Here is a 25,625-nt window from a genome sequence, read left to right on the forward strand (position 1 = left end):
TTGTGGGTCAGTTTTGAAGCCACATTCTTTGTAGGGGACAGTTGCTTCAAGAGAGGGGGGAAGGTATGTAAATAGTTGTCTGATGCTGTATCTCAAAAAAAAAGTTGCTCCAAGGTAAGGTATTCTCTTTTCAGCATGCTCATTCTGTCCTGTTTTTGCTTCATTTCTAACTAAGTGTTCTTCTATTTCACAAATTAATTGCGATTCCCGAATGCTGCCAATGTGCAAAATTTTGTTTATTTTTTTTGCTGATCATCAATGGAAACCCTTCTGAAGAATTTTGTTTGCACGTGTGGCATCTGTAATAAGCCTTTTAATGGTCCTGTTGATTGAATATCACTGCAGGCTGTTAACAGATTTTTAAATTTCTTACATTTCTCTGTATAGGACTTGACAATTGTGTCAAATGCTGAAAGTGATTCCAACTGTATAATTCAATGTGAAAAGAAATCCAAAAAATTGAGGAATTTAAGTGAAGTATTGGGAAAGAATCCAGGTACCACATCATCAACAAAGACCACTGCAGGTTAGTATATTCTGAAATAAATAACATTCCCTTTTTTTTTGTTGTTTAATTTAAATCATTCCCTTACCTGTAGATCTTCCAGTTCAGTAATTTACTGAAGTCACCATTGAGGTTTTTGAGTAGTCATGGTGTTTTACAGCACTGAATGAGTCCCTTTACCCCATCATGTCTGCAGTGGACATCAAACATCTATTTATTCTAATCCCATTTTACAGCATTTGGCCCATAGTCTTTTGTGCTGTGGCATTTCAAGTGCTCATCTAAATATTTCTTAAATGCTGTGAAGGTTCCTGCCTCTTACACTCTTTCAGGCAGTGAGTTCCAGATTCCCACCGCCTTCTGGGTGAAAATGTTTTCCTCAAATCCCTTAAAATCTTCTGCCCTGACCATAACTCTATGACTCCTGGTCACTGACCTCTCTATTAAGAGGAAAAATCCTTTCCTATCTGCCCTATTTCCCTCATAATTTTGTACACTTCAATCAGGTTTCCCCCTGCCTTCTCTGCTCCAAGGAAAATGACCTCAGCCTAACTAGCCTCTCTTCATAGCCAAAATGCTTCAGCCCTGTTCTTTGCCCATGTTCTTCATCTGCCAGGGCTGAGAAATTAGGCTGCAGAATCTTTACCAGTTGCGCACCAATAGCACAATATGATGTGGTACAAGAACTTGCTTTTTCTCTTCCTGCCTCAAAGAAGTGTTGAGCAATGTAGATGAAATCAGTTCATGCTGTGTGGCATGAACTGACACAAACCTGTTTCTCGACATAGTGTACAGCTACGCTATCCTGCTTTTTAACAATTTCAGAAACTCTCTTATTTGCTAGTTCATTTTAGTCAGTGAATTTAAGGGGTAAATGAAGTGCCATCATCTGAGTGATTCAGAAGATTGGATCACCTGAGCAGGTTGAAGAGGAATTTTCAGAGATGATCAAAGTGTTTAACTGTGATGCTCTGGCCGTCATGTGTAGGCAGGCTTAATTGGTTTGCTCGTCTTTTCCTATCCTTGACTTTCATATATTTGTATGCCATAAATTAGAGTTTTTTAATACAGAACTTTAGCATTGCTGAAAAAAGACATTTTGTTGAAACTTTTCATCTTGCACTCATCAGGCCAATTGCAAGAATACCAAGTCAGGGGAAACATCAACTTCATTACTTATTACCCTTTCCAGAGTAATCCAAGGTAGACTGGGCACCCATTTGTGAGTTGGCTCAAAATGCTGTGATCAGGATGGCAAGACAATTTTGATTTGCCCTGTTTCAGCATCAAGCTTGCATGGTGAGCAAATGGCTGGGGTCCTATTTACAAGGTTGTCGATAAGGCCAATCTTGTAGTGTGTGGAACTGTAAGAATCTCAAAGTGTATTAATTTCTCAACTAATGCATCAAGGTAGGGGAGTTCATTTCTCAGGATAATGCCTTGAACAATCCAAATCAAACTGCCTTGTTTTAGTTTTTAAATGATGTTTGACTGTTACCTGTCAGCTACCGTTAACTGAGAGGCACTGCCTTTCAATCGGAGTTCACTTGCCAACCAGTCAGCACTTTGTTTATGCAGTATGAAGTTGTTTTTCTCCTGTCATTGGTATGCCTTTGACAAAATGACTTTTTTCAGCAATGCTTCAAGTTTTTGATCTGCAGCTTGCAATTATTCAAATCCAAGTTTAAGCAATGGCTTTGAGATTACTTTCTAGCATCTTGTAGAGACTAAATGCACAACTTTCTAAATACTGTCATCAGCAACATTTCATATGTTTTAGCAGCCTCTGATTGATGGATGTCTTTTGGAGTAGTGGCTACAGCATCAGTTCTGGGGATGTGCAATTTCAACACTGACAGCATAAGAAACAGGAGCAGGAGTAGGCCATCTAGCCCTTTGAGCCTGCCCCGCCATTCAATAAGATCATGGCTGATCTGACGTGGCTCAGTTCCACTTTCCTGCCTTCTCCCCATAACCCTTAATCCCCTTGCCTATCAAAAACCTATCTACCCGCGTCTTAAATATATTTAGCGAGGCAGCCTCCACCACTTCAACGGGCAGAGAATTCCAGAGATTCACCACCCTTTGAGTGAAGAAGTTCCTTCTCAACTCCGTTCTAAACTGCAGTCCCCCCCCCCCCCCCATCTTGAGGCTGTGCCCTCTAGTCCTACTGTCCTTTCTGAGCAGGAAGAGCCTCTCCACCTCTATCCTATCCATCCCATTCATCATCTTATACATCTCAATGAGATCTCCCCTCATTCTTCTAAACTCTAACGAGTACAAGCCTAGTTTATTCAGCCTCTCCTCATAGCTCAACCCCCTCAACTCCGGAATCAGCCTAGTGAACCTCCTCTGCACTCCCTCCAAGGCCAAGATATCCTTGCGTAAGTGTGGCGACCAAAACTGCACACAGTACTCCAGCTGCGGCCTCACCAGTGCCCTGTACAGTTGCAGCAAGACCTCCCTACTTTTATATTCAATCCCCCTCGCTATGAGGGCCAGCATCCCATTCGCCTTCCTGACCACCTGCTGCACCTGCAGGCTGGGTTTTTGCGACTCCTGCACAAGGACCCCGAGGTCCCTCTGCCCCGTAGCATGCTGCAGTTTTTCGCCCTGTAAGTAGTAATCCTTCCTACCATTATTCCTACCAGAGTGGACAACTTCACACTTACCAACGTTAAATTCCATTTGCCAGTTCCTGGCCCATTCGCCCAGCCTATCTAGATCCTTCTGCAGACTTTCCACACCCTTCGCACAATTTGCCGTTCCACTAATCTTGGTGTCATCAGCAAATTTCGACACCATACACTCGGTTCCCTCCTCCAGATCATCTATATAAATGGTAAATAGCTGAGGCCCCAGCACCGATCCCTGGGGCACTCCACTAGTCACCAACCGCCAATCCGAATAGCACCCATTGACCCCCACTCTCTGCCTCCTATTTGACAGTAAAAAGTCTGACAACACCAGGTTTTAGTCCAACCGATTTATTTGATAATAGACTCACAAGCTTTCGGGTTAGTCCCTTCGTCAGGTGAATGGAGAGTTCTGGCCTCAGACACAGCATAACTCTGTCTGAGGCCAGAACTCTCCATTCACCTGACGAAGGGACTAACCCGACAGCTTGTGAGTCTATTATCAAATAAATCGGTTGGACTAAAACCTGGTGTTGTCAGACTTTTCACTGTGTTTACGCCAGTCCAACGCCAGCATACCAACATCATGACTCCTATTTGACAGCCAATCCCCTATCCATGCTAACACCCTACCCCCAACTCCATGCCCCCTAACCTTCTGTAACAACATCACTATGTCACTAATGTTTTCCAGCACTGCCAATAGGTTCACTATGGCTACATCCCTAGGAGTGTTTTTATGTAGAACTACAATGAAAAATTGCCTCTTAGTGAAACCAAAGAATAGATGTTGCACAAAGAAGAAGATTATCTGGAGGAATAGAATTAAAAAGCAGAGACATTATGTTAAACTAACTTACATGCTTAGTTTGGAATACACCTATCGCATGGTCTCCTTATTACAAAAAGGGCACGGAAGCACTGAAGAAAGTGTAAAAAAAAAATATCTGGAGAGGTTGAAGAGGCTCTGGTTATTTTTTCTGGAAAAGAGAAGACTTCTAGAGGTATTTAAAACTGAGAGTCCAAAGCTAGGGGTCATAAATGTAAGGTGGTCATTAATAAATCTAATGAAGAATTTTGGAGAAACTTCTTTACACGTTCTAACCACCGTCAGTGTAATGTGCTACTGCAGGAAGTAGTTGAGAAAAATGTACAAGTGGATTTGTTAGTTATGAAGGAATATGAGGCAAAAATGGTTATTCTGAACCTGGGTTGGAGATTAGCTATGATCTTACTGAATGGTGGCGGACTGTGGTCGAGAGCTACAAGGCATACTCGTGTTCCTATGTGTGGCACTGGGTGTAAGTGTAGCTCAGTAAGGTGAGTGGTGAGCATGGTGGATGATAGTGTGTACAGGCAGGGGAGTTTTGAATGAGTTGAAGTAGATGAGAGACCAGCAGGAGAATGTTGGAATAGTCAAGTTTGGAAGTGACAAAGGCATGTGAGAATCTAATATTGCTTACATGAAGAAATTGGCATGCTATGTAAAGTAAACAGATTTGTACTGCAGGGACTTCACTGTGTGGAATTTATTCATAGGAAATGATGTAGGAATGCAGTCGTGCTGTTAGGGTTTAGAATAGGTAAACAAAATTTGACCTTTGCTCAGATCCTTTAGACTTTATCTTAAACTTTTAAGTGTGTTTTATTCTTGTAGTGCACTCCAAGACATTGTTTCCTGGTAACACAGACTGGACACTGCCTAGTCTTTTTGGAATAAATCCTCTTTTTTTTAAACTAGGAGTGATTGTTACTACCCTTTGTGAACATAATTCTGCAGCACTTTGTTTTAAAGCTGTGCACCAATCGTTTTGTTGTTTTTAACAAACTGCAATCTCATCTCTCCATCTACCCTGAAGTGCACTTATCTTATTTACAGTTTGCCCTTTTATCTTGCTACTATTTAACCTCTCCTGTTTCTGCTTCCCCCTCGTGAATAAAAGCCCTTTAAATCAAGTGGCATTGTGCTGTTGGTAGATAGAACAAGAATTTTTATTCGTCATTGGACATGAGCATCACTGAAAAGGCAAGGAGTTGTGATGGTGTAACAACCATGTCACTGGACTAGTAATCCAGAGACTGAAGGATCTGGGGAATGATCCCATCGTGGCAGCTGGTGAAATTTGAACTCAATTAATAAATCTGGAACATAAAGCTAGTCTTAGTAATGGTCACCATGAAACTATCATCAATTGTTGTAAAAAGCCATCTTGTTCATTAGTGTCCTTTAGGGAAGGAAATCTGCCGTCCTTACTTGATATGACTCCTGATCAACAGTAACATAGTTGTCTCTTAACTGCCCCCTGAAATGGCTGTTCAAGGGCAGTTGTGGTTGGGCAGCGAATGCTGGCCTTGACGGTGGTGCCCACATCTTGTGAACAAATAAAAGGAGAAAAATATTGCCCATCCTTAATGGCCTTTGAGAAGTAAATGCTGTTAATTGTTTGACCCCCCTCCCACCCCTCCTCACCTGTGCTTGACGTGCAAGCTACCCTGCAGCCATCATATTCCAAATGCACTCAATTACTTTCACTATTTAGAGAACTGGTTTTCATTTTAATTTTTATTTGATCTAGCTGATCTCAAGGTTGCTTCCATATTTTGCTGTAAAAAAGCAATCAAAGCTATACCATCTGGGCCCATCGCCATTGTCGACGAGGATAGGTGAGTACATCATTAGCTGTGTCTGTGTCTTTTTCCTCAAGTTATGTGCGCACAGCCTGTTTCAAGTATGTCCAAATAACATGCGTGCCACGCAAGTGCCAGGCAATGACCATCTCAAACAGGAGGGGATCTAACCACCGCCCCTTGACATTCAGTTGGATTACCACTGCTGAAGCCCCCACTATCAACTTCCAGGCATTGATCAGAAATTGAACAGGACTAGCCATATAAATACTGTGCCTACCAGATCAGATCAAAGGCTAGGATGCTTGCCTGGATGAGTAGAACTCCAACAACACTCAGGAAGCTCGTCACCATCCAGGTCAAAGCAGTCTGCTTGATTGCTACCCCTTCCACAAACATTTAATTTCTCCGCCACTGACAAACAGTGGTAGCAGTGTGTAACATCTTTAAGGTGCACAACAGGAATTCACCAAGCCGCCTTAGACAGCATCTTCCAAACCCACGACCACAATCATCTAGAATGACGAGGGAGCAAATACCTGAGAACACCACCATCTGGAAGTTCCCGTCCAAGTCCCTCACCATCCTGACTTGGAAGTAAATCTCCATTCCTTCACTATCATTGGGTCAAAATTCTGGAACTCTCTTCCCAACGCCACTGTGGGTGTACCTGCACCACATGGACTGCAGTGGTTCAAGAAAGTGGCTCAACACCACCCCCTAGAAGGCAACTAAGGTGGGTAATAAATACTGGCCCAGCCAGCGATGCCCACATCCTGCAAATGAATTTTTTAAAAATCTTGAAACATACAATCCTGGAAATGCTACCAAATTAGTCACATTTTCCTGCTCTTTCCCTTCATGATGTAATGTTTTCCATTTCAAGTATTTACCCAATTCCTTTAATGTTATTCCTGCCAGTGAGAACAGTTTATTTCCATCGAAAACCACCATTTAATTTTGAACACTACTTTTAAATCATCCCTTAACCATCTTTGTGCTAAGCAGCTTCTATAAGAACATATCAAAAGAAATAGGAGCAGGAGTAGGCCATCTAGCCCCTCGAGCCTGCCCCACCATTCAGTGAGATCATAGCTGATCTGAAGTGGATCAGTTCCACTTTCCCGCTTTCTCCCCATAACCCTTAATTCCCCTGTCTATCAGAAACCTATCTACCCATGACTTAAATATATTTAGCAAGGTAGCCTCCACCACTTCAATGGCAGAGAATTCCAGAGATTCACCACCCTTTGAGTGAAGAAGTTCCTCCTCAACTCTGATCTGAACTGCCCCCCCCCCTTATCTAGAGGCTGTGCCCGCTAGTCCTGTAGTCTCCAAATAAATCCCTGGTGCCATTTTGGTGCAGCTCCCCTGCATGCTTGCCAGGCCATTCTTTTCATTTTTAAAAAAAAGGAACATTCTGTCCAACGCTTTATCTCATCTGCTTAATATCAGCCTTGTTTTTTTTCTCTTCGTAACATTTTAATACTCAAATGGGCCTTGGAAGTTGCATTAAATTTGCCATTTCAGCTGGGTAGAGAAAATCTTTGTCACCTTTTAATTCTTCATTCTTTCAAGGGATGAAAACATTGCTTGCAAAGCCAGCATTTCTTGCCCATCCTTAATTGCCCTTGAACTGACTGCCCCCATTTCAGAGGGCATTTAAGCGTTAATTACATTGCTGTGAATTTGGAGTCAGATGTAGGCCAGACTGGAAAGAGTGGCAGATTTCCTTCCCTAAAGGACGTTCGTGACCATTTGGATTGTTCTAATTCCAGATTTTTATTAATTGATTTTAAATTCCACCAGCTGCCATTGGAGGATTTGAACCCTTATCCCTAGAACATTGGCCTGGACCTCTAGATTACTAGTCCACTGACATAACCACTACACCATCTTCTCCCCCCAAAAGCTGTGATGTTAAAATTGAATACTTTAAGCTGAGATTTTTGTTAGGAAAGATTAATTAAGGATTACAGAACCAATGATTATGGTAAGCCATTATCCAACTGAGTTGCATTCAATAAGCTGAATGGCCTACTGCTGTGCGTATTTTTCTTCCTCTGCTAAGTACTGATGTTCTTGTATAAATTTGTATAAATATTGTACAAAAGTTTATTTATTAGTGTCACAAGTAGGCTTACATTAACACTTGAATGAAGTTATTGTGAAAATTCCCTAGTTGCCACACTCCAGCGCCTGTTCGTCTACACTGAGGGAGAATTTAGCATAGCCAATGCATCTAACCAGCACATCTTTCTGACTGTGGAAGGAAATATGAGCACCCGGAGGAAGCCCATGCAGACACAGGGAGAACATGCAGACTTTGCAAATTCAGGACCGTGCTGTTGTGAGGCAGCAGTAGTAACCACCATGCTGCCCCTTATTAACATTAACGAGCATTGTAGTAATTCCCAACTTGTGAAAATTTTCATAAACATATCTAAGGCACTAGATTTCACTGTGCCTGCTCAGTGACTACCCTGTCTCTTTTCATCACCAAGACTCTTGTTTGTTGTAAAGTAAGACAGACCAATGCGGAAGAAAATCTTTGTTGGCTGGATGGGGTGGAAATATATGATTTTTTTATTTGGTTATTTTACAAAGTTATAATGGCTCCGAAAACTCTCAGGATGATGAACAATTTAGAGCTAAGCGCCAGTTTCTCATGAGTGGATTACCAGACACGTTGAAAAAACACATTGCGAAGACAGCAGCAGTGATGGAAGTCTACTCTGCTGCTGGGGCTGCTTTCCAACCTGTCATTCACATCCAGCAAAAAAATCCAGGTGAGATTTTTAAGTTTGGGAACAGTAATGCTGTTTATGATACGTTCACGTAGCAGCGTTGGGAGATGATGTGTTTTCATTTGCATTTTATACTTTTGATTCTGACTTTGTTTTAAAGATACAGTTTCTTTCTGAGTTTGAAAAATTCCAAACATGGGAAGGGACGGGAAAAGAGCAACTTGTCCACAAGAGCTGATTCCTTCTCCACACACTGCATACTGCACTTAGTATCAACCAGCCTCCACCCCGTACCGAAATCTTCATCCTCCCGACAAAGTTTAATTAAGGACCCCGCGCACCCCGGACATTCTCTCTTCCACCTTCTTCTGTCGGGAAAAAGGTACAAAAGTATGAAGTCACGTACCAGCTGACGCAAGAACAGCTTCTTCCCTACTGCTGTGAGACTTTTGAGTAGACTTAACTTGCATTAAGTTGATCTTTCTCTACACCCCAGCTATGACTGTATCACTACATTCTGCACTCTCTCCTTTCCTTCTCTATGGACGGTATGCTTTGTCTGTATGGCGCGCAAGAAACAATACTTTTTACTGTATATTAGTACATGTGACAACAATAAATCAAATCAAAATCAGAAAATCCCCCGAGCAAAAATCATTTGACAAACTTAAGATTCTCAATCTTGCATTTTAAGTTCATACTTTATGTCGCACCCCTCGCTGACTCTTAAATGATCGCCGGAACTGTTTGTTCTTTCAACTTTGACCTCTGGTGTTTGTCTCCCTCCCTTCATCATATCATTGGTTGACTATGCCTTTAGTTACCTCTGCTCACAGTCTGCATTAAAAACAGATGTCTGCTTGTTGGGTCATCAACCTGAAACATTACCTCTATTTGTTTCTGCAGATGCTGCCTCACCTTCTGAGTATTCCAAGCATTTTCTGTTTTTATTACAGATTTCCAACATCCCTAACACTTTTTGCTTCTGCCCCACAGCCTGGAATTTCCTCTCCTTTAAATCCCAAGTTTTGACCAAGTTCTTAGATACTGATCAAGTATAATTTTAAAGACCATTCTTGTCTCATTACACCTCCATGACGCCTCTCGGGACACCTCTTCACTTCCTGTTGCTTGATCAATACATATTGCAGCATAGCATAACTCAGATGTAACAATTACCTTCTCTTGTGATCTGGATCAGATGACTATGTCTTCACACATGTAACTTACCAGTTCCTCTTGAAGATGGATTGAGTTAACAGTAGTAGAGGTGAGATTTGGCCAGAATTCCCTGAGCTTCTTTATTCCAGATAAGGTAAAAAGTACCAAGAATAGAATTGTGATCTATCCCTCAGGTTAGTGGGCATAGCTTGTATTTGCTTAAGAAAGCAGAATATAGTTGCAGATGCTATTATAGATTTTTGCTAGCCAATGCTAACACATTATATGGAGCCAAGATACATAAGAAATAGGAGCAGGAGTAGGCCATCTAGCCCTTCGAGCCTGCTAAGTGAGGTAAGTGAGTGGATGTAAAGTGCAAATGAACTATAAGTCAAAACAATCGTAAGAATGAGGAGCAGTAGTAGACAATTCAGCCCCTCAAGCCTGCTGCACTATTAATACGATCACGGCTGATCTCATCTCTGCCTCAATTCCGTTTACCTGCTTGTTCACCATAGCCCTTCAAAACCTTACTAATTAAAAATCTCTCCATCTCTTCCTTCAATTTATTCAAAATCCCAGTATTCACCACACTCGGGGGCAGTGAATTCCATAGACTCGCGACCCTTTGAGAGAAGTAAATTCTCCTCATCTCTGTTTTAAATTTACCACTCCGTATCCTAAAACCATGACCTTGTGTTCTCGGTTGCCCTACAAGAGGAAATATCCTGTCCACATCTACTTTGTCAATCTCCCTCATCATCTTGTCATTAGATTAGATCTCTCCTCATTCTAAGCCTAAACTGCCCAATCCCTAGCAGTGGAACAGGCTGGTGGGGCAAATGTGAAATAAAAACAAAGTGTTGAAAAAGCACCTCTAGCAGCATTTATGGAGAGAGAAAAACAAAGTTAATGTTTTGAGTCCCATATGATTCTTCTTAGGATCTTTGTATGATGAAGAAGGCTTTTAACTGGCTCACCGGCTTTTAGTTATTTACTTAAATGCTTCTGATTTGCATCTCAACATGAGGCTGCTCTGAGAATCCAGCCCTTTTAAAGCAAACTTCAAAAAAATAAGACTTTTTTAAGTGGTTTCCTATGGCAAAGCGGTCAAAATATTCAGAAATCTGAGCATCCTTCGACTTGCCACAAGCAGCACCACAGGAAAGGTCCTAGTGATGTTCAAGATCTGATCTGCTTCCACATCACTTCTGCATGCATTGAAAACTGCCCACTTGGGCAAATGAACAAAGGTAGACTTGCAATGAGGGTTTTGTGTTGTGCGCTGGCATGAGTCAGTGTTAACAGTTGGTTGATGCGAAGATAGGAGGACTGGATAAATGGAAAGTTAACCATAACATGTGCATAGTATAATCTACCTTGAGCGCTTTTTGTCATTCTGCTAACACTTGCCCTGTAATGTGGTCTTTTAGCGCATCACATCAGTATTTCATAAATCAATCCTGGCCGATTGTTGAAAATGAATATGGTTTTGATTTTGTTGTCCAGCTTCATTGTTCTGGAACCTAGCATGGCCCAACTCTGCTATTCTAAACAAACTCCAGGATGTGAGTAAAGGAGTAGATGGAATTCTGGATGTCTCCCTTGCCCTTGGAGATTTCTCTGATGTGAAATACATAACCACCTCTGTTGCATCTAGGACTGGGGTTAGTGTGTCTTTTGATATCTTTCTAATTTTAATGTGTTGTCTTGATATTTTGTCCATGCCCTGTGCTTGTCAAGGAGTGAAAAGGCTAAGAAGATGATGTTTAATTACTGCAGTGTTCAATTGCGGTTGTGCTTTGAGTGTCTCTCACATTAATGTGGGGGCCAAGTTCTTCCCTGCAGGAATGGAGGAAGATTGGAGAATGAGTTGGCAGACTGCATTCATTCAAAACAACAGGAGCAGAGACCTGGATGCGAGATACCTGTGTATCTGTCTGCTATGGCTCAGTAATAACACTCCTCTTCTATCTGCATCTTTTGATGGATGTGAAATATCCCACAGTGCTATTCAAAGGAGAGCAGGGGAGTTTTCCTAATGCTCTGGGAAATACTTAACCCCTCAGCAATGACACCAATATCTAATGATCTGGTTGTTTATCTCATTGCTGTTTGTGGGAGTTCACTGTGCACAAACTGGTTGCTGTGGTTCCTACTTTGCGTATATGAGGCTCTGAGGACTTGAAGGTGCTCTGAGAATGCAAGTCTTTTCCTTCCTTTTCAGAAAAGGTGGAAGTTAAAAAAATTTCACAAACTCAGCTGCTTCTGCTTTTGCTATTGCAATAGTGAGAATGCCGTGGAGCCTTTGGGATGTTTTAGAGGTTATAAAAGGCATTGTATAAATGCTATTTCTTCCTATTTGGAGACAATTCTGCTTGGGATTTCAGGACCGAAGTGAATTTGGAAAAATAAATCTAAATTTGATTCTGATGGGTTGTACTGAGCGTTGTGTAATTAATAATAAAAGCAGCAAGTGCTGGAAATACTCAGCAGGTCTGACACATCTGTGCAGAGAAAAAAAAGTCAATCTTTTGTGTTGAATATAACTCCTCTTCATTTAGAATCATACATACTGTGTAGAATAGGCCCTTCAGCCCATTGAGTCTGCCCTGATTGCTGACAGAATTCCTGTTTCTGCTTTTACAGTGTTTTGTTAAAAATATGTTATCAATATTTGTGTTTGAGTTTTCTGAGTTGCTGTTCCATCCAACCAAAGCTACTTCCTAATGGCTGTGTAAGCTCTAACTCTTCGGCAGCTTAATATTGCAACTTGGATCACTTTGTACAGTTTGCTGTTGTGAACCCTACTTCAGTGTTGTCACCCAGTTTATTTGCATCATGAGAAGGCTAATACTTAAACCAGTACAATAAGTCTCACTTCTGATAATCAGCTACTTGTTGCATCAACTGCCAGAGATTATCCTTCATGATATATAACTCAGGATACCCTCCCAGATATAACCCAAAATTTGGAGGAATAAAATGTGTCCTGCTGCTACTGTTGGAGTTTATTCGCAGCTCCGGACGCAGAATTAAAACTTCTGATCTGTTATTACACTTTGCTGAATCATGTTAACATAAAACTTTACAGTGTTGCTGCTTGGAAATGTCACATATCTACAACTAATCTTCAATAAAATCCAAATGACTTTGTTGCTGGAGCTACTTATTAGGAAGACAATATACATGGGATTTGTGGGGAATGGCCTCTTTGAAAATTTGTCTTTTGTTGTGTGAGAAATTATGTATGTTTAAAGTTTGCAATTTTGTGCTGCAGTTATCTAACTGGAGGACAGAATTCTCACAGGACATCCAGAAGTGCTTACTTGAAGAGATCAGGTCATCCAATCCAGAGTTTCCTGTACGGAAACTTTTCAAACCATTGCTTCAGAAACGAAATGAATATCTTGCAGAGAGTCTCAAAGCAGGTCAGTGATGTTAGTTCGAATAATTGTATCTGGTTGAAGAATGAGTCTGAAGCTCCACTTTTACTTTAAATAGCTTTATTCTTGAGACGGCTCAGCAGAGTGACAGAGTTTCTCCGTATCTTCCACACATCACTGTTACAGCTCTGTCCATGTATACTGTTTTGATTAAGCCAAATAAGAAAAGCAGACAAATTAACAAATGATCAAATTAAAGTGGCAGCCCCTGCCTCCCTGTGTAGTGAGCAATGGCTTCACCTCTCTTTAACAATGTAATTGCTATAAAATATAATTGTTAATACATTGCCAGGTGATACCAGAATGTCTGATGATTGTCTGCACTTGTGTTTAAATTTCCAAGGAGAATGGCATAGTGTTTTGCAATTTTAATGCACGATATTCTTGGGTTCAGAGACACCAATGATTCTGCTAAATGAATCCTTCGTACTCTAGAGTGTGGAATTTGCCTTTTACATCCCCAACATTTAATCAACCAACAGCAAAATTTGGATTGAATGGAGATTTTTTTAAACATGGGATGTGAGTGTCGTTGGCAAGATCAGCATTTGTTGTCCATCCCTAATTACCCTTGAGCTGAGTGATTTATTGGGCCATTTCAGTGGACAGTTGAGAGTCAACCACATTACAATGGACCTGAAGTCACATGTAGGCTAGGCCAGTTAAACATAGAACATTACAGCGCAGAACAGGCCCTTTGGCCCACGATGTTGCGCCGACCAGTTTTTTTAAAAAAAACACTGACCCACTAATCTAAACCAATCCCTTTTCGTCCATAAACCTATCCATAGATCTCTTAAACGCCCCCAAACTAGGCGCATTTACAACCGCAGCAGGCAGGGCATTCCAATCCCTCACCACCCTCCACCCTTAAGAATGGCAGATTCCCTTCCCTGAAGGACATTCGTGAGTCAGAAGGTTTTTGTATAATCATTGATAATTCTTTGGTTGCCATTACTGAGATGCAGTTTATAATTTCAAATTTTATTCATTGAATTTAAATTTTACCTGCTACTGTGGTGGGATTTGAACCCCAAGCCCTCAGACCTCTGGATTACTAGTTCAGTGACATTACCACTACACAACCATCTCCTCTACATACTTACTACTAAGTTCTGCTTTACAGGGCCATTCTACAACCTATCAAGTGATACAGTCACTTCTATCAAGTCTCACAACACCAGGTTAAAGTCCAACAGGTTCATTTGGAATCACGAGTTTTTGGAGCACTGCTGTTTCATTAGGTGGGTCACAGAGCAGCACTCCAAAAGCTCGTGATTCCAAAGAAACCTGTTGGACTTTGACCTGGTGTTGTGAGACTTCTCACTGTTCCCACCCCAGTCCAATGCTGGCATCACCGCATCATGTCAAATGATATATCTTGCCTGCAGCATTCAGATGGAATATACACTCTTGGGCTGCAAGTCAGCAGATTATCATAGAATAGTTAAATGCATAACATTTAGAGTAATCCATATGTTTACATTGATTTGCAAATTGTTAGCCTGCTCATTGCAGGAGAATAACAAAGGTGTTTATCTAGGTTAATGGAAACACCAGGAAAATTCAGCAGTGTGCAAGTTTTCATTTGTTCCCTCATCAATGAGCTTGTCAGTGATCTCTCCTTAATTATTACACAGGTATTTCAGTAGGTTTGATTTCAACAGGTGAATTACACAAGTTTTGCTGTCCATCCATTCTGTGTACTTTGTCACAGTGCCATAGCTCAGTCACCTACTTTTATATTTGTGAGGAGTTCTAGGTTCCTGGCTTTCTGTGGAATGCATAACACATTTATATTCGTTTGCAAACTTTGTGTGTGTGCTTTCCTTTCGACCTGTAGGAACCTTGAATAAATCGGACAATTCTGTAATAGAGCTTGATACTGAACCTCAACAACCGTTACCTCTGTGTAGCAATCCACAACAGTCTTCGGGCAAAAGAAAGAGAAAGGAGGAAAGACGGGAGCAAAAACAAAAAAGAAGGAAAACGCTTGATAATGATGAGGACTCAGTTATTTTAATTGATGGGGAAGAATATACTCCAGAGGTGTCTGCACAGTCCACACAATCTGCCAAGAGAAACAGCAGAGAAGCCCAAAAACAGAATTGTGCAGTTCCTTCTAAAAACCGCCTTCGTCGCTCAGCTAAGAAAAAGCAACAGGAGTTGGAATGTAAAACTGAAGCAGCAGAACTGCAGAATGTGCCTGCTCTGTCACAGGTTTCTGAATTAACTGACCAAACAAAGGAGGAGGAAGCTGCTGTTTCTGAAGGTAATTTAATTTTCATCACTAAGTAACCTTTTGATTTTAGTCAAATCAGTTGTTTGCCATGTGCATCGCAGTGAAACTCTTCAGCCCCGTGTGCTTTGATGACTATTACGGAACAAAAAATACATTAAAACCTGTTGGCAACTAGACTCGGGACGATTAATTGCCTTAATGGAAATCTTTAAAACTGAATTCAGATAAGAGTGAGCATGAACAAGACCATAAGACATAGGAGCAGAATTAGACAACTTGGCCCATCGAGTCTGCTCTGCCATTCAATCATGGCTGATATTTTTCTCAGGATTAAAGCAAATTACTGCAGGTGCTGGAATCTGAAATCAAAAAAGAAAAGTTACAAGATGTGCATTTAATGTTTGCATGATAATGCACTGAGTAGTGATTCAAGGTAAACCTGCAATACTGTCCCAATCAGTAATTTTCTTGAGTAAAGAATCTTGGATACGTGTGCTTCAGCACCATGTGTACCTTTACGCAATGAACAGGCTATGGGTATTGCACTGTTTTGTGGGGAAGGGGTAAGTCTTTACAGTAAATCCACAGAAGAGAGCTTGTACCTAGGCTTTTATTATTCTCGTTTTTCAACTGGTTGCTGCAAGGTATAAGAAAGTGAGAGGTTGACTTGGCTTTCTAGTTTTCTGTCCTTTCAGCAAGTCTTCCAACCGGAGTCCAGCTGTAGTCACAAGCTCACAGTGTAGAAGAGAAGTGGACTGGGGCCATGTTACATAATAGCAACAATTTGCATTTGTATGGTGCCTTTAACAAAGTAAAATGCACAAACCACTTCACGGGAATGTAAGTGGGCAATAATTGAGACTGAGCCAGAGTTTGGATCATTAGAATGGGTGACCAAACACTTTGTCAAAGATGTAAAATGTAAGGAGCAATTAAAAGAAGAGTGAAATGTGGAGAGGTTTGGGGAGGAACTTCCAGATCTCAGGGCCTAAATGACTGAAGGCTCAGTTGCCAGTCATGGAGATGCTGACTAATCTTTCTGTTCTGTTATTGTGCTGTTAATATTTCTGTGCATTTCTAATCACAGCACTACTTTTCCCCATAATTAAAAAGTTTCCCCTTTATCTGGTATTTGTTTTCCCCTTTTATATGAAAATCTAATTGAACTTTCTCTTTTTTAGGCGTTGTCATGGAAGATCTGCTTTGGACAGAGAAATACCAGCCACAGCACTCCAGTCAACTTGTGGGAAATAGCAGTGCAATCCGGAAATTACGCAGGTAATATCCTTGCAAGTAATGAGTATTTATTTAGCGATCTAAAATTGGCTTCCCTCATTTACTCTAAAATGGAAGGCTGAAGGACCTAAAGCACTAACTAGAATAGGTCTTCAGATTGGTGCGATTCAGAAAGTTTAGTGGAATGCTGATAGTAGGGTTAAAAATGCTTTAAATATCTGATAATATTGGTTTGATTGAACTGCTTGATAGCATGGGAGTGCTAGATTTAATATAGAGGACTGACAATTAGTGTAATCCCATCAAGTGTGCTCTATTCCGTGCAGCAGCAGCACTGACCTGACCAAATAAACTTCAAAAACTTTTTCTGAAAATCCAATATAGTTAAACAGTAATGGGTAGTTTTGAGAATGTATGTTTATATATAAAACAGTATTTGTACTCTTAAAATTGTTCTCTCTTCTCCCCTTCCCACGCATACTGGTGTGCATTGCCTTCACCTTAAGCTAATTAGGAAGTTGCCAAAACAGTGGGTCAAGACCATACTCAACATTCACCCACTGCAGGATATCCGCAGTTGTATATTGAGTATATCCCCTGGGAATTCCCTTAAAGCTCCCCTTTCAATCTTGGAGAGTGCCAAATTAAGGAGTACAGAATTCTGGTTCTGGCTTGACACAAATTACTTCTAAGTTGTGGTTTGATCAAACTGTCTTTTCCCCTTCCTGTTCTTTCATACGGTATGGACTTACACTGGGGTTCAATATCCCAGAGGCTGACAACCATTGGGTACCATGAGCACAAGGCCATTATTAATTTGTGGATGCGCTTCAGCAAGTTGCCGAATGCTGGGATACATCACAGTCGAATCCAATTGTGCTCTATTAGATGTCCCTCTTCATCTTCTTTTGAGCAGATGTCATTTCCTAGCAACTGGGAGAGGAAACCCATTGTGCTAATCCAGAAACATTTAAGACTAACTACAGTGTCTATGGCACCTTCAATCATAGTAAGATATGATCATGATTTTATTAAAGGGAAATCTTGTTTAAGAAACGAATTAGTGTTTTTTTTTATTGGGGATAGAACGAGTAGGCTAGGTAATCAGGAACCATTCGATGTAGTATACCTGGATTTCCAAAAGGTATTTGATAAGGGCTCATGGAGTTTTCTTGTGTGTATGTGTACGTGTGTATCAACTGAGTGTGGGACCTGGCCACTGCTGGTTGGGCGAAGGGAATGGGTGATGCTCAAGGGGCTGACAGATCGATGATTGAGGTACGCACAGACCAGAGATTAGATCGCGATCTTCTCCAGTTCTCGATACTCATAATCATTAGTCAGGTCATTAACAATTCTGAAGAGTCAGTGAATTAGAGGATGGACAAATTAAGTATGATATTCATAGAGACTGGGAGAGGCCTGAATAAAATATACAACAAGTTATCCCGTGCACTTAATGCACATTTTTTGTGTTTTGGAAATGGAGCAGCTGGTTAATGGAATGGAAGAAGAGAGCTGATCGAGAAGAAAAGAAAAAACAGAAGGAGAAAAAAACTGAAAAAGATAAGAAACTGGGTATGTGGCACTTCAAAAATCTGTTCTATGTAATGTTGTGGTTTGATTTCAGTGTGGTGTCAAAATTTTCAGGTGTGAATTCCCACTCTCTGCATCAGTAGAGCTAGGGTGGGTGCCTCACCGGGCAGAAACTGTTTTCCCCATCAACTTTCAAACTAAAATATGATGGAATATACTTGTATATTTTTGATGCTGTGATTGGGTATAATGAAATAGTGGTCTGACCAATTTTTATCCCTCGACCAACAACCCTACATCAGATTGGCTGTTCATTACCTCAGTACTGTATTTGGGAGCTTGCCGTGCACAACTTGGCTACCATGTATACCACATTACAACAGTGACTTAAAATACTTAACTGGCTATAAATCATTTGGTGCTTCCTGAGACTATGAAAGCCATTTCGTAAATGCAAATTACTTCTGTGCTTTCACAACTTAGCACTGCTGCCTCACAGCGCCAGGGACCCCTATTCAAATCTGACATTGAGCCACTGTCTGCCTGGAGTTTGCACATTCTCCCCCTGTCTGGGTGGGTTTCCTCGGGTACTCCGGTTTCCCCCCACACTCCAAAGATGTGCGGGTTAGATTGATTGGCCATGCTAAATTGACCCTTGTGTCAGGGGGATTAGCAGGGTAAATATGTGGGGTTACTGGAATAGGGCCTGGGTGGGATTGTGGTTGGTACAGGCTCGATTGCCCGAATGGTCTCCTTCTCTCCTGTAGGGATTCTATGATTCTACAAAAAAATAGAAATCTTGAGTTCATTCTGAGCGGAGAGTTCCACTGAGCTCACCGAGGAGGTTTGTATTAGTACCTTGATCAATGTTTTTCATGCAGGTCATGGTATAATCACTGGACTAGTAATCCAGTGACCTAGGGTAATGCTCTGGGGATCCCGGTTCAAATCCCACTGTGGACAGTGCTGAAGTTTGAATTCAATGAATTTTTAAAAATCTGAAATTAAAAAAAAATCTTATGACCATGAAACCATTGTTGTTAAAACTCATCTGGTTCACTAATGTCCTTTAGGGAAGAAAATCTGTTGTACTTACCCGGTCTGGCCTACATGTGACTCCAGATCCACATCAATGTGGTTGATTTTTAAATGACTTCATTCACTGTATGTTAATACATACGACAATAATAAGTCAAATAAAATGGGCAATAAATGCTGGCCCAGCCAGCGATGCCCATTTCCCATGAACAAATTTTTTTTAAAAAGCTGTTTTAGCACTAGACTTGGAGTTCACTGTGAAAAAAACATTGCAAATTTTGGAGTTTTATTGAATCTCTTCTATGCTTTGTCACCCTGTCAAATTCTGTGGTAGTTTCTCAATGTCTGCTATTTTCAGCATTATAGATAAAAATGAAATATGTTAACACAAAAGGTTCTGTTAAATTAAAAAGGTTTTAGATTTTGTGTAAATCAAACTGTAATTTAGAGGGTTTAACAGCTGCAACCAAAGTTGCAATTTTATTCCAGACACTGGTCATCTTGTGTTTTTTGTTTTAAAGTATCCAGCCTCTGTGCTTTTATTTTTAAGTTGTTTTCTTTTTGCCACTCTGTTCTCAGATGCATGGGACAATAGTGACTTTAGCCTGGAGAGTTCTGAGGATGAAGATTTTTTGTGCAATACTGTGCTAATTACTGGACCATCTGGCGTTGGGAAAACTGCTGCAGTTTACGCTTGTGCTCAGGAGCTGGGTTTTAAGGTTTGTGTTCCTATTTTGGATACAATACAACCCTTTATATATTTTTCCCCAACTCACAGTTCTTTTCCCTATGACAGCAGAATTTTCCCAGTCAGCTCCCTTCACTTCAGTAGCAGATCTTTGAAATCCTATATGGACACATAACAGTGTTTGTAATAAAGTCATGGCGGACAAATGGGAGAATACACCTTCCTGCAAGGGAATTGGCAGTGCTTTTTCCCAGGCTATAAGTACGTGCACTTCATTTTTGAAAGCTAATTTGTCTTTGCCTTTTGAGATTACAATAGGAAGGAAATACCTTTCATTGTTGAGGTCTAATGTGTGTAGATGTTGTTTCCTGCTAATTTAAGATGTGTACAGTATCACTTGTTTTTCAAGATGCACTGCAGGAACTCACTAAGCTGCTTTAGGAAGCAACTTCCAAACCCACCACCACTACCATCTGGCAGGAAAGGTGTGGCAGAGATCTGCCACCATCTGGAGATTCTCCTCCAAGTCACTCATCATCCTGACTTGAAGTATGTCTCTGCTCCTTCACTGTCATGGGGTCAAAATCCTGGAACTCCCTTCCTAACATCACTTGCATCACATGGATTTCAACAATGCAAGCAGGCCGCTCCTCATCACCTTCTCATGGGCAATTAGGGATGGGCAATGAATGCTGGCCTAGCCAGAGACACCCACATCCTTGAAATTATTATTTTTTTGTATCTGTACTATTCAGCAATCTGGATGTATTACTTAATTCTGTATTACCTTGAAATTCTGCGTAGTAAACCAAAAACTGATTGACCAATCATGGGTATTGCAGAAAGGAAAGCATTCAATGGTAAAATTTGTATTAATGCAACCAGTAAAACTTGAAATCTTATTTTTAATAGGAGAATCGCAGTTACCATTCTTTCAGTGTCCTTGCTGCTACCCTGTCTTGCTGTTTAGTTGACTCTAGTTCCCTGTCCTTGGTATTGGTGTCAAATGATAGCATTGAGGGTGAGTCAGAAAATGCATGAGTCACTTGTGTGTCTTGTGTTATTTAATGTTATGAGGACACAGTACGTTGCATTCATCAAGTCAATTATATTCTACGAACCTCAATCAGTTGGTATGAAAAGGAACAATAGCAAGTAGGTAGCACTGCTGCCTCACAGCACCAGGGATCTGGGTTTGATTCCTGGCTTGGGTTACTGACTGTTGAGTTTGCATATTCTCCCCGTGTCTGCATAAGTTTCCTCTGGGTGCTCCAGTTTCCTCCCACAATCTGAAAAACGTTCTGGTTAGGTGTATTGACCTGAACAGGCACTGGAGTGTGGCGGCTAGGGGATTTTCACTGTAACTTCATTGCAGTGTTAATGTAAACCTACTTGTGATTAATAAATAGACTTTTGTTTCAACGTGGCCAACTACCGTGGACATTGATTGAGAGCTGTCTACCTTTAGAGTGAGAATTGGCTTGTTGGAGCTGAGAATGCTTAGTGCTGAGGCAGGCCTGCCCATGGCCAGTTCCATTTCAGGAAATGCAAGTTTAAATCCATATTCCCACTAATTTACATGTGTCTGAAGTGACTCAATCAGTTGGTATGAAAAATGTTATTTAGTTGCACAGAACACTAAGATCACTTGGTGTTCTGTTGTAAGATGTTGGAATCAGCCTCAAGGTTGGGTGTCTATTGTCCCTTTATGTGAGTGTTTATGTTTCTAGGTATTTGAAGTAAATGCTTCCTCACAGCGAAGTGGGAGACAGATCCTCTCTCAACTAAAAGAAGCCACTCAATCTCACCAAGTTGATAAACAGGGAACAAATGCCCTCAAGCCTGCCTTCTTCAACAGCAATAAGCTTCTGCCTTCTCAAACAGCCAAGTCTCCGAGTAAGTGCAAAATTCTAGTGATCCTGCCAACAAATTCTTTATTTTGTACAATTTGTTTTAATTTTACAAAGTGAGTTATGATGATCTGGAATGCATTGGGCTCCTTGTGCAAATTCAGTAGTAACTCTTAAAAGGAAACTGGATCAACAGTTCAAAGTGGAAAATATTACAGAGCTCTAGGAAAAGAAGAAGGGAGTGGGACTAAGTAGGTAACTCTCTTAAAGAGCCTGCACAGGTACGCTGGGCTGAATGGCCTCCTCTGCTGCAATATTCTGTAGCTCTGCAACTAAATAACATCACTAGTGAACACTTTCCTCTGGTCGGTTTAATTGATCCATTGGCTAGCAAACAATTTTAAGGTTCTTTTACTTATATGTAATCATTAAATTATTAAGCCTTCATGCATGTGCCATTGACTCCTCACTAATAGGTCCTGTATGGTTGCCTGCACTGTCAAATATGAAGCTAGCCAGGCCAAACTCAGTCAGGAGTCCCAGAATCTCCTGACATCACATTGTGGTTGAAACGAGAAGCTGTTCTGTATGCGTGCAAATCGCGACTGGCCAATCTTTCATAGCGAGGGGGATTGAATATAGAAGTAGGGAAGTCTTGCTGCAGCTGCATAGGGCATTGGTGAGGCCGCAGCTGGAGTACTGTGTGCAGTTTTGGTCGCCGCACTTACGCAAGAATATTTTGGCCTTGGAGGGAGTGCAGAGGAGGTTTACTAGGCTGATACTGGAGTTGAGGGGTTTGAACTATGAGAAGAGGCTGAATAAACTAGGCTTGTACTCGTTAGAGTTTAGAAGAATGAGGGGAGATCTCATTGAGACATATAAGATGATGAATGGGATGGATAGGATAGAGGTGGAGAGGCTCTTCCCGCTCACAAAGGACAGTAGGACTAGAGGGCGCAGCCTCAAGATAAAGGTGGGGGGGTGCGGTTTAAAACGGAGTTGAGGAGGAACTTCTTCACTCCAAGGGTGGTGAATCTCTGGAATTCTCTGCCCGTTGAAGTGGTGGAGGCTGCCTCGCTAAATATATTTAAGACGCAGGTTGATAGGTTTTTGATAGGCAAGGGGATTAAGGGTTATGGGGAGAGGGCGGGAAGGTGGAACTGAGCCACGACAGATCAGCCATGATCTTATTGAATGGCGGGGCAGGCTCGAAGGGCTAAATGGCCTACTCCTGCTCCTATTTCTTATGTTCTTATATCTTCAGGTGGATTGCAGCTCCATGGGGCCCATTTATGGGAGCAAAGCAAATTGTTTCCTTTTAAAATTATTTGACCCATGTTTCCACAGGGAAAGCAAACTCTCCCAAAAAAGTGGTCTTATCACCCAGGAAGGCACCCCAGTCTCCAAAGGGAAGGCGCTCAAAGAAGAACCTGACACCTATGTCACTAACCAATTTCTTCAAAGGCCTGTTGAAACCTAACAAAAGTGAAGAAACAGAAAAACCTGAAGATAAGGAGATGAATGGTAAAAAAAAACATTTCCAGCTGTGTGCCTTCTGGACACTGCCAGCGCTCGACAAGTGATGCAATGTGATTCTGTGCAACATAGCGTCAGTTAGCATTTTGTTATTTAAAAATTACGGGTGATGTCACAGTGTGACATGGGATTTTAGAGTCTCACCCTAGAAATATTTTCCACCTTTCCTGTGGGGAAGTTTCCTGACCCTCTCTGATCATGTGAGATCGTGTGTTATAATCTCTTGGTACTTCAGTGAAGCTATATAAATGAAAACTGTTGCTTTTGTAAAACTGACAACTGTTTATAAACCTTGAAAAAACATTTTGCACTTTGAGTGTTTGATTTATTATCACATGTATTGGGGTACAGAGAGAAGTATTGTTTCTTGTGCACTGTACAGACAAAGCATACCGTTTATAGAGGAGAGCGTGCAGAATGTAGTGTTACAGTCATAGCTAGGGTGTAGAGAAAGATCAACTTAGTGTGAGTTAGGTCCATTCAAAAGTCTGATGACAGCAGAGAAGAAGCTGTTTTTGAGGCAGTTTGTACATTGTCTCAGACTTTTGTATCTTTTTCTTGACGGAAGGTGGAAGAATGTTTCGGGTGTGTTGGGTGCTTGATTATGCTGGCTGCTTTTCCGAGGCAACGGGAAGTGTAGACAATGTCAATAGATGGAAGGCTGATTTGAATGATGGACTGGGCTTTCGCTTGGAGTTCTTGCAGTCTTGGGCAGAGCAAGAGCCTTACAAACTATGATACAACCTGAAAGAAGCCTTTCTGTGGTGCATCTGTAGAAATTGGTGAGAGTTGTAGCAGACAAGCCAAATTTCCTTAGCATCCTGAGAAAATAGAGGTGGTTGTGGGCTTTCTTAACTATAATGTCGGCATGGAGGGACTAGGACAAGTTGTTGGTGATCTGGACACCCAAAAACTGTTGTTTAACCTACCAAAAGTCATAGAGGTTTATAGCATGGAAACTGGCCCTTTGGCCCAACTTATTCCATGCCACCGTTTTTTTTTTAAAACCCCTAAAGTAATCCCAATTGTCCGCATTTGGCCTATATCCCTCTATATCCATCTTCATCATGTAACTGTCTGAATGCTTTTTAAAAGACAAAATTGTACCTACCTCTACTGCTCCTGGCAGCTTGTTCCGGCCACTCACTGCCCTCTGTGTGAAAAAATTGCCCCTCTGGATATTTTTGTATCTCTCCCCTCTCCCCTTAAACCTATGCCCTCTAGTTTTAGACTCCCCTACTTTTCAGAAAAGATATTGACTATCTAGCTGATGTGAGCCCCTCGTTATTTTACCGACCTGTATAAGATCACCCCTCAGTCGTCTACGCTGCAGAGAAAAAAGTGCCAATCTATCCAGCTTCTCCTTATAACTCAAACCATCAAATCCTGGTAACAGTCTGGATTAGTTTTTGAGAGCTGTGCATTGAAGAAATCTGGCCAAACGAGAATTAGAGGAAAGTTTACTGAATTTTTTTCCTGCTCTTTTTTTTTAGACAATCTACTAAAGAATTCTAAGGCCCAGAAGAGCAGCCCCCAAGTTACGGATGTAACCAAGCCCCTCTCTGTATCTGAGTGCAAAGACACAGGCTCTGAAGAATCCAGCAAAAAAAGTGCCACATCACTCATCTTGTTTGAGGAGGTACGTTTGCAAACACTCGCTACAGTCTAGGCTACTTGAAGAAGTAGCTGATTAAAGAACAAAAAGATAAAATCTTGATGCGCAATATCTCCCTGTTAAATGAGTAAAACGTTTAAATAATTACAGAAGCTTGGAGAAATTGGTTTACATGTAATACTGCTTTGTTAAAATAGGCATTGTCAATGTGTTCAGCTGTCTAGGCCCTTAGCTCTGGAATTCTCTTCCAAAGCCTCTTTGTCCCTTTACCTCACTTTCCTCCCTTAAGACACTTATTTAAAACTTACCTTTTTGACCAAACATTTAGCTACATGTCTTATGTGGCTCAATGTCTCATTGTGCTTGATAATGTGCTTCTATGAAGTGCCGCGAGATATTTAACTATGTTGAACATACTTTTTATCAATGAAAGTTGTTAGCTTTGCATGCATATTTAGGTGTGATAATTCCCAGTAACTAATTTGCTGATGGTTCAGTGTCTTTCACTCCTTTGCCAGAAATGCTTGAGCCCTTATACCCAATGTGATGGATTCCCTTTATTATTTCAGCCTTGAATGATCAAGTTTTGTGACAAATATAGCTTATCCATGTTGTAGCGGTGCATAAACTCCTTGACTCTATGAATAATGGAATCATTAAAGAAAGTTCTTTTTCTCGCAAGTAATTGTGATACAAAACAGCCCATAGGTTTCGCAGAGTTCAGATCATTAAACTATCTAGTGTAACAGCCACTTTTTAAT

General features: G+C 41.1%; 1 protein-coding gene across 4 annotated transcripts in view; it reads left to right on the forward strand.

Moving 5' to 3' along the window:
- atad5a (ATPase family AAA domain containing 5a) overlaps positions 1 to 25,625 on the forward strand; it is a 63,822-nt gene that overhangs the window by 12,060 nt on the left and 26,137 nt on the right. For 2 of the 4 annotated variants that reach the window (XM_080209308.1, XM_080209309.1), the window contains exons 5-16: positions 388 to 526; positions 5,718 to 5,805; positions 8,377 to 8,558; positions 11,187 to 11,344; positions 12,958 to 13,108; positions 14,967 to 15,395; positions 16,547 to 16,643; positions 18,094 to 18,179; positions 19,755 to 19,894; positions 21,594 to 21,759; positions 23,061 to 23,237; positions 24,743 to 24,888. In XM_080209308.1, coding sequence (XP_080065434.1) covers positions 388 to 526; positions 5,718 to 5,805; positions 8,377 to 8,558; positions 11,187 to 11,344; positions 12,958 to 13,108; positions 14,967 to 15,395; positions 16,547 to 16,643; positions 18,094 to 18,179; positions 19,755 to 19,894; positions 21,594 to 21,759; positions 23,061 to 23,237; positions 24,743 to 24,888 — 1,959 coding nt within the window. The remainder of the gene's footprint in view (positions 1 to 387; positions 527 to 5,717; positions 5,806 to 8,376; positions 8,559 to 11,186; positions 11,345 to 12,957; positions 13,109 to 14,966; positions 15,396 to 16,546; positions 16,644 to 18,093; positions 18,180 to 19,754; positions 19,895 to 21,593; positions 21,760 to 23,060; positions 23,238 to 24,742; positions 24,889 to 25,625) is intronic. The other 2 variants (XM_080209310.1, XM_080209311.1) reach the window with 2 other exon arrangements.

Source organism: Carcharhinus amblyrhynchos, chromosome 21 (genome assembly GCF_965287045.1).
Source record: "Carcharhinus amblyrhynchos chromosome 21, sCarAmb.v2.hapA, whole genome shotgun sequence".
NCBI classification, from domain to species: domain Eukaryota; kingdom Metazoa; phylum Chordata; class Chondrichthyes; order Carcharhiniformes; family Carcharhinidae; genus Carcharhinus; species Carcharhinus amblyrhynchos.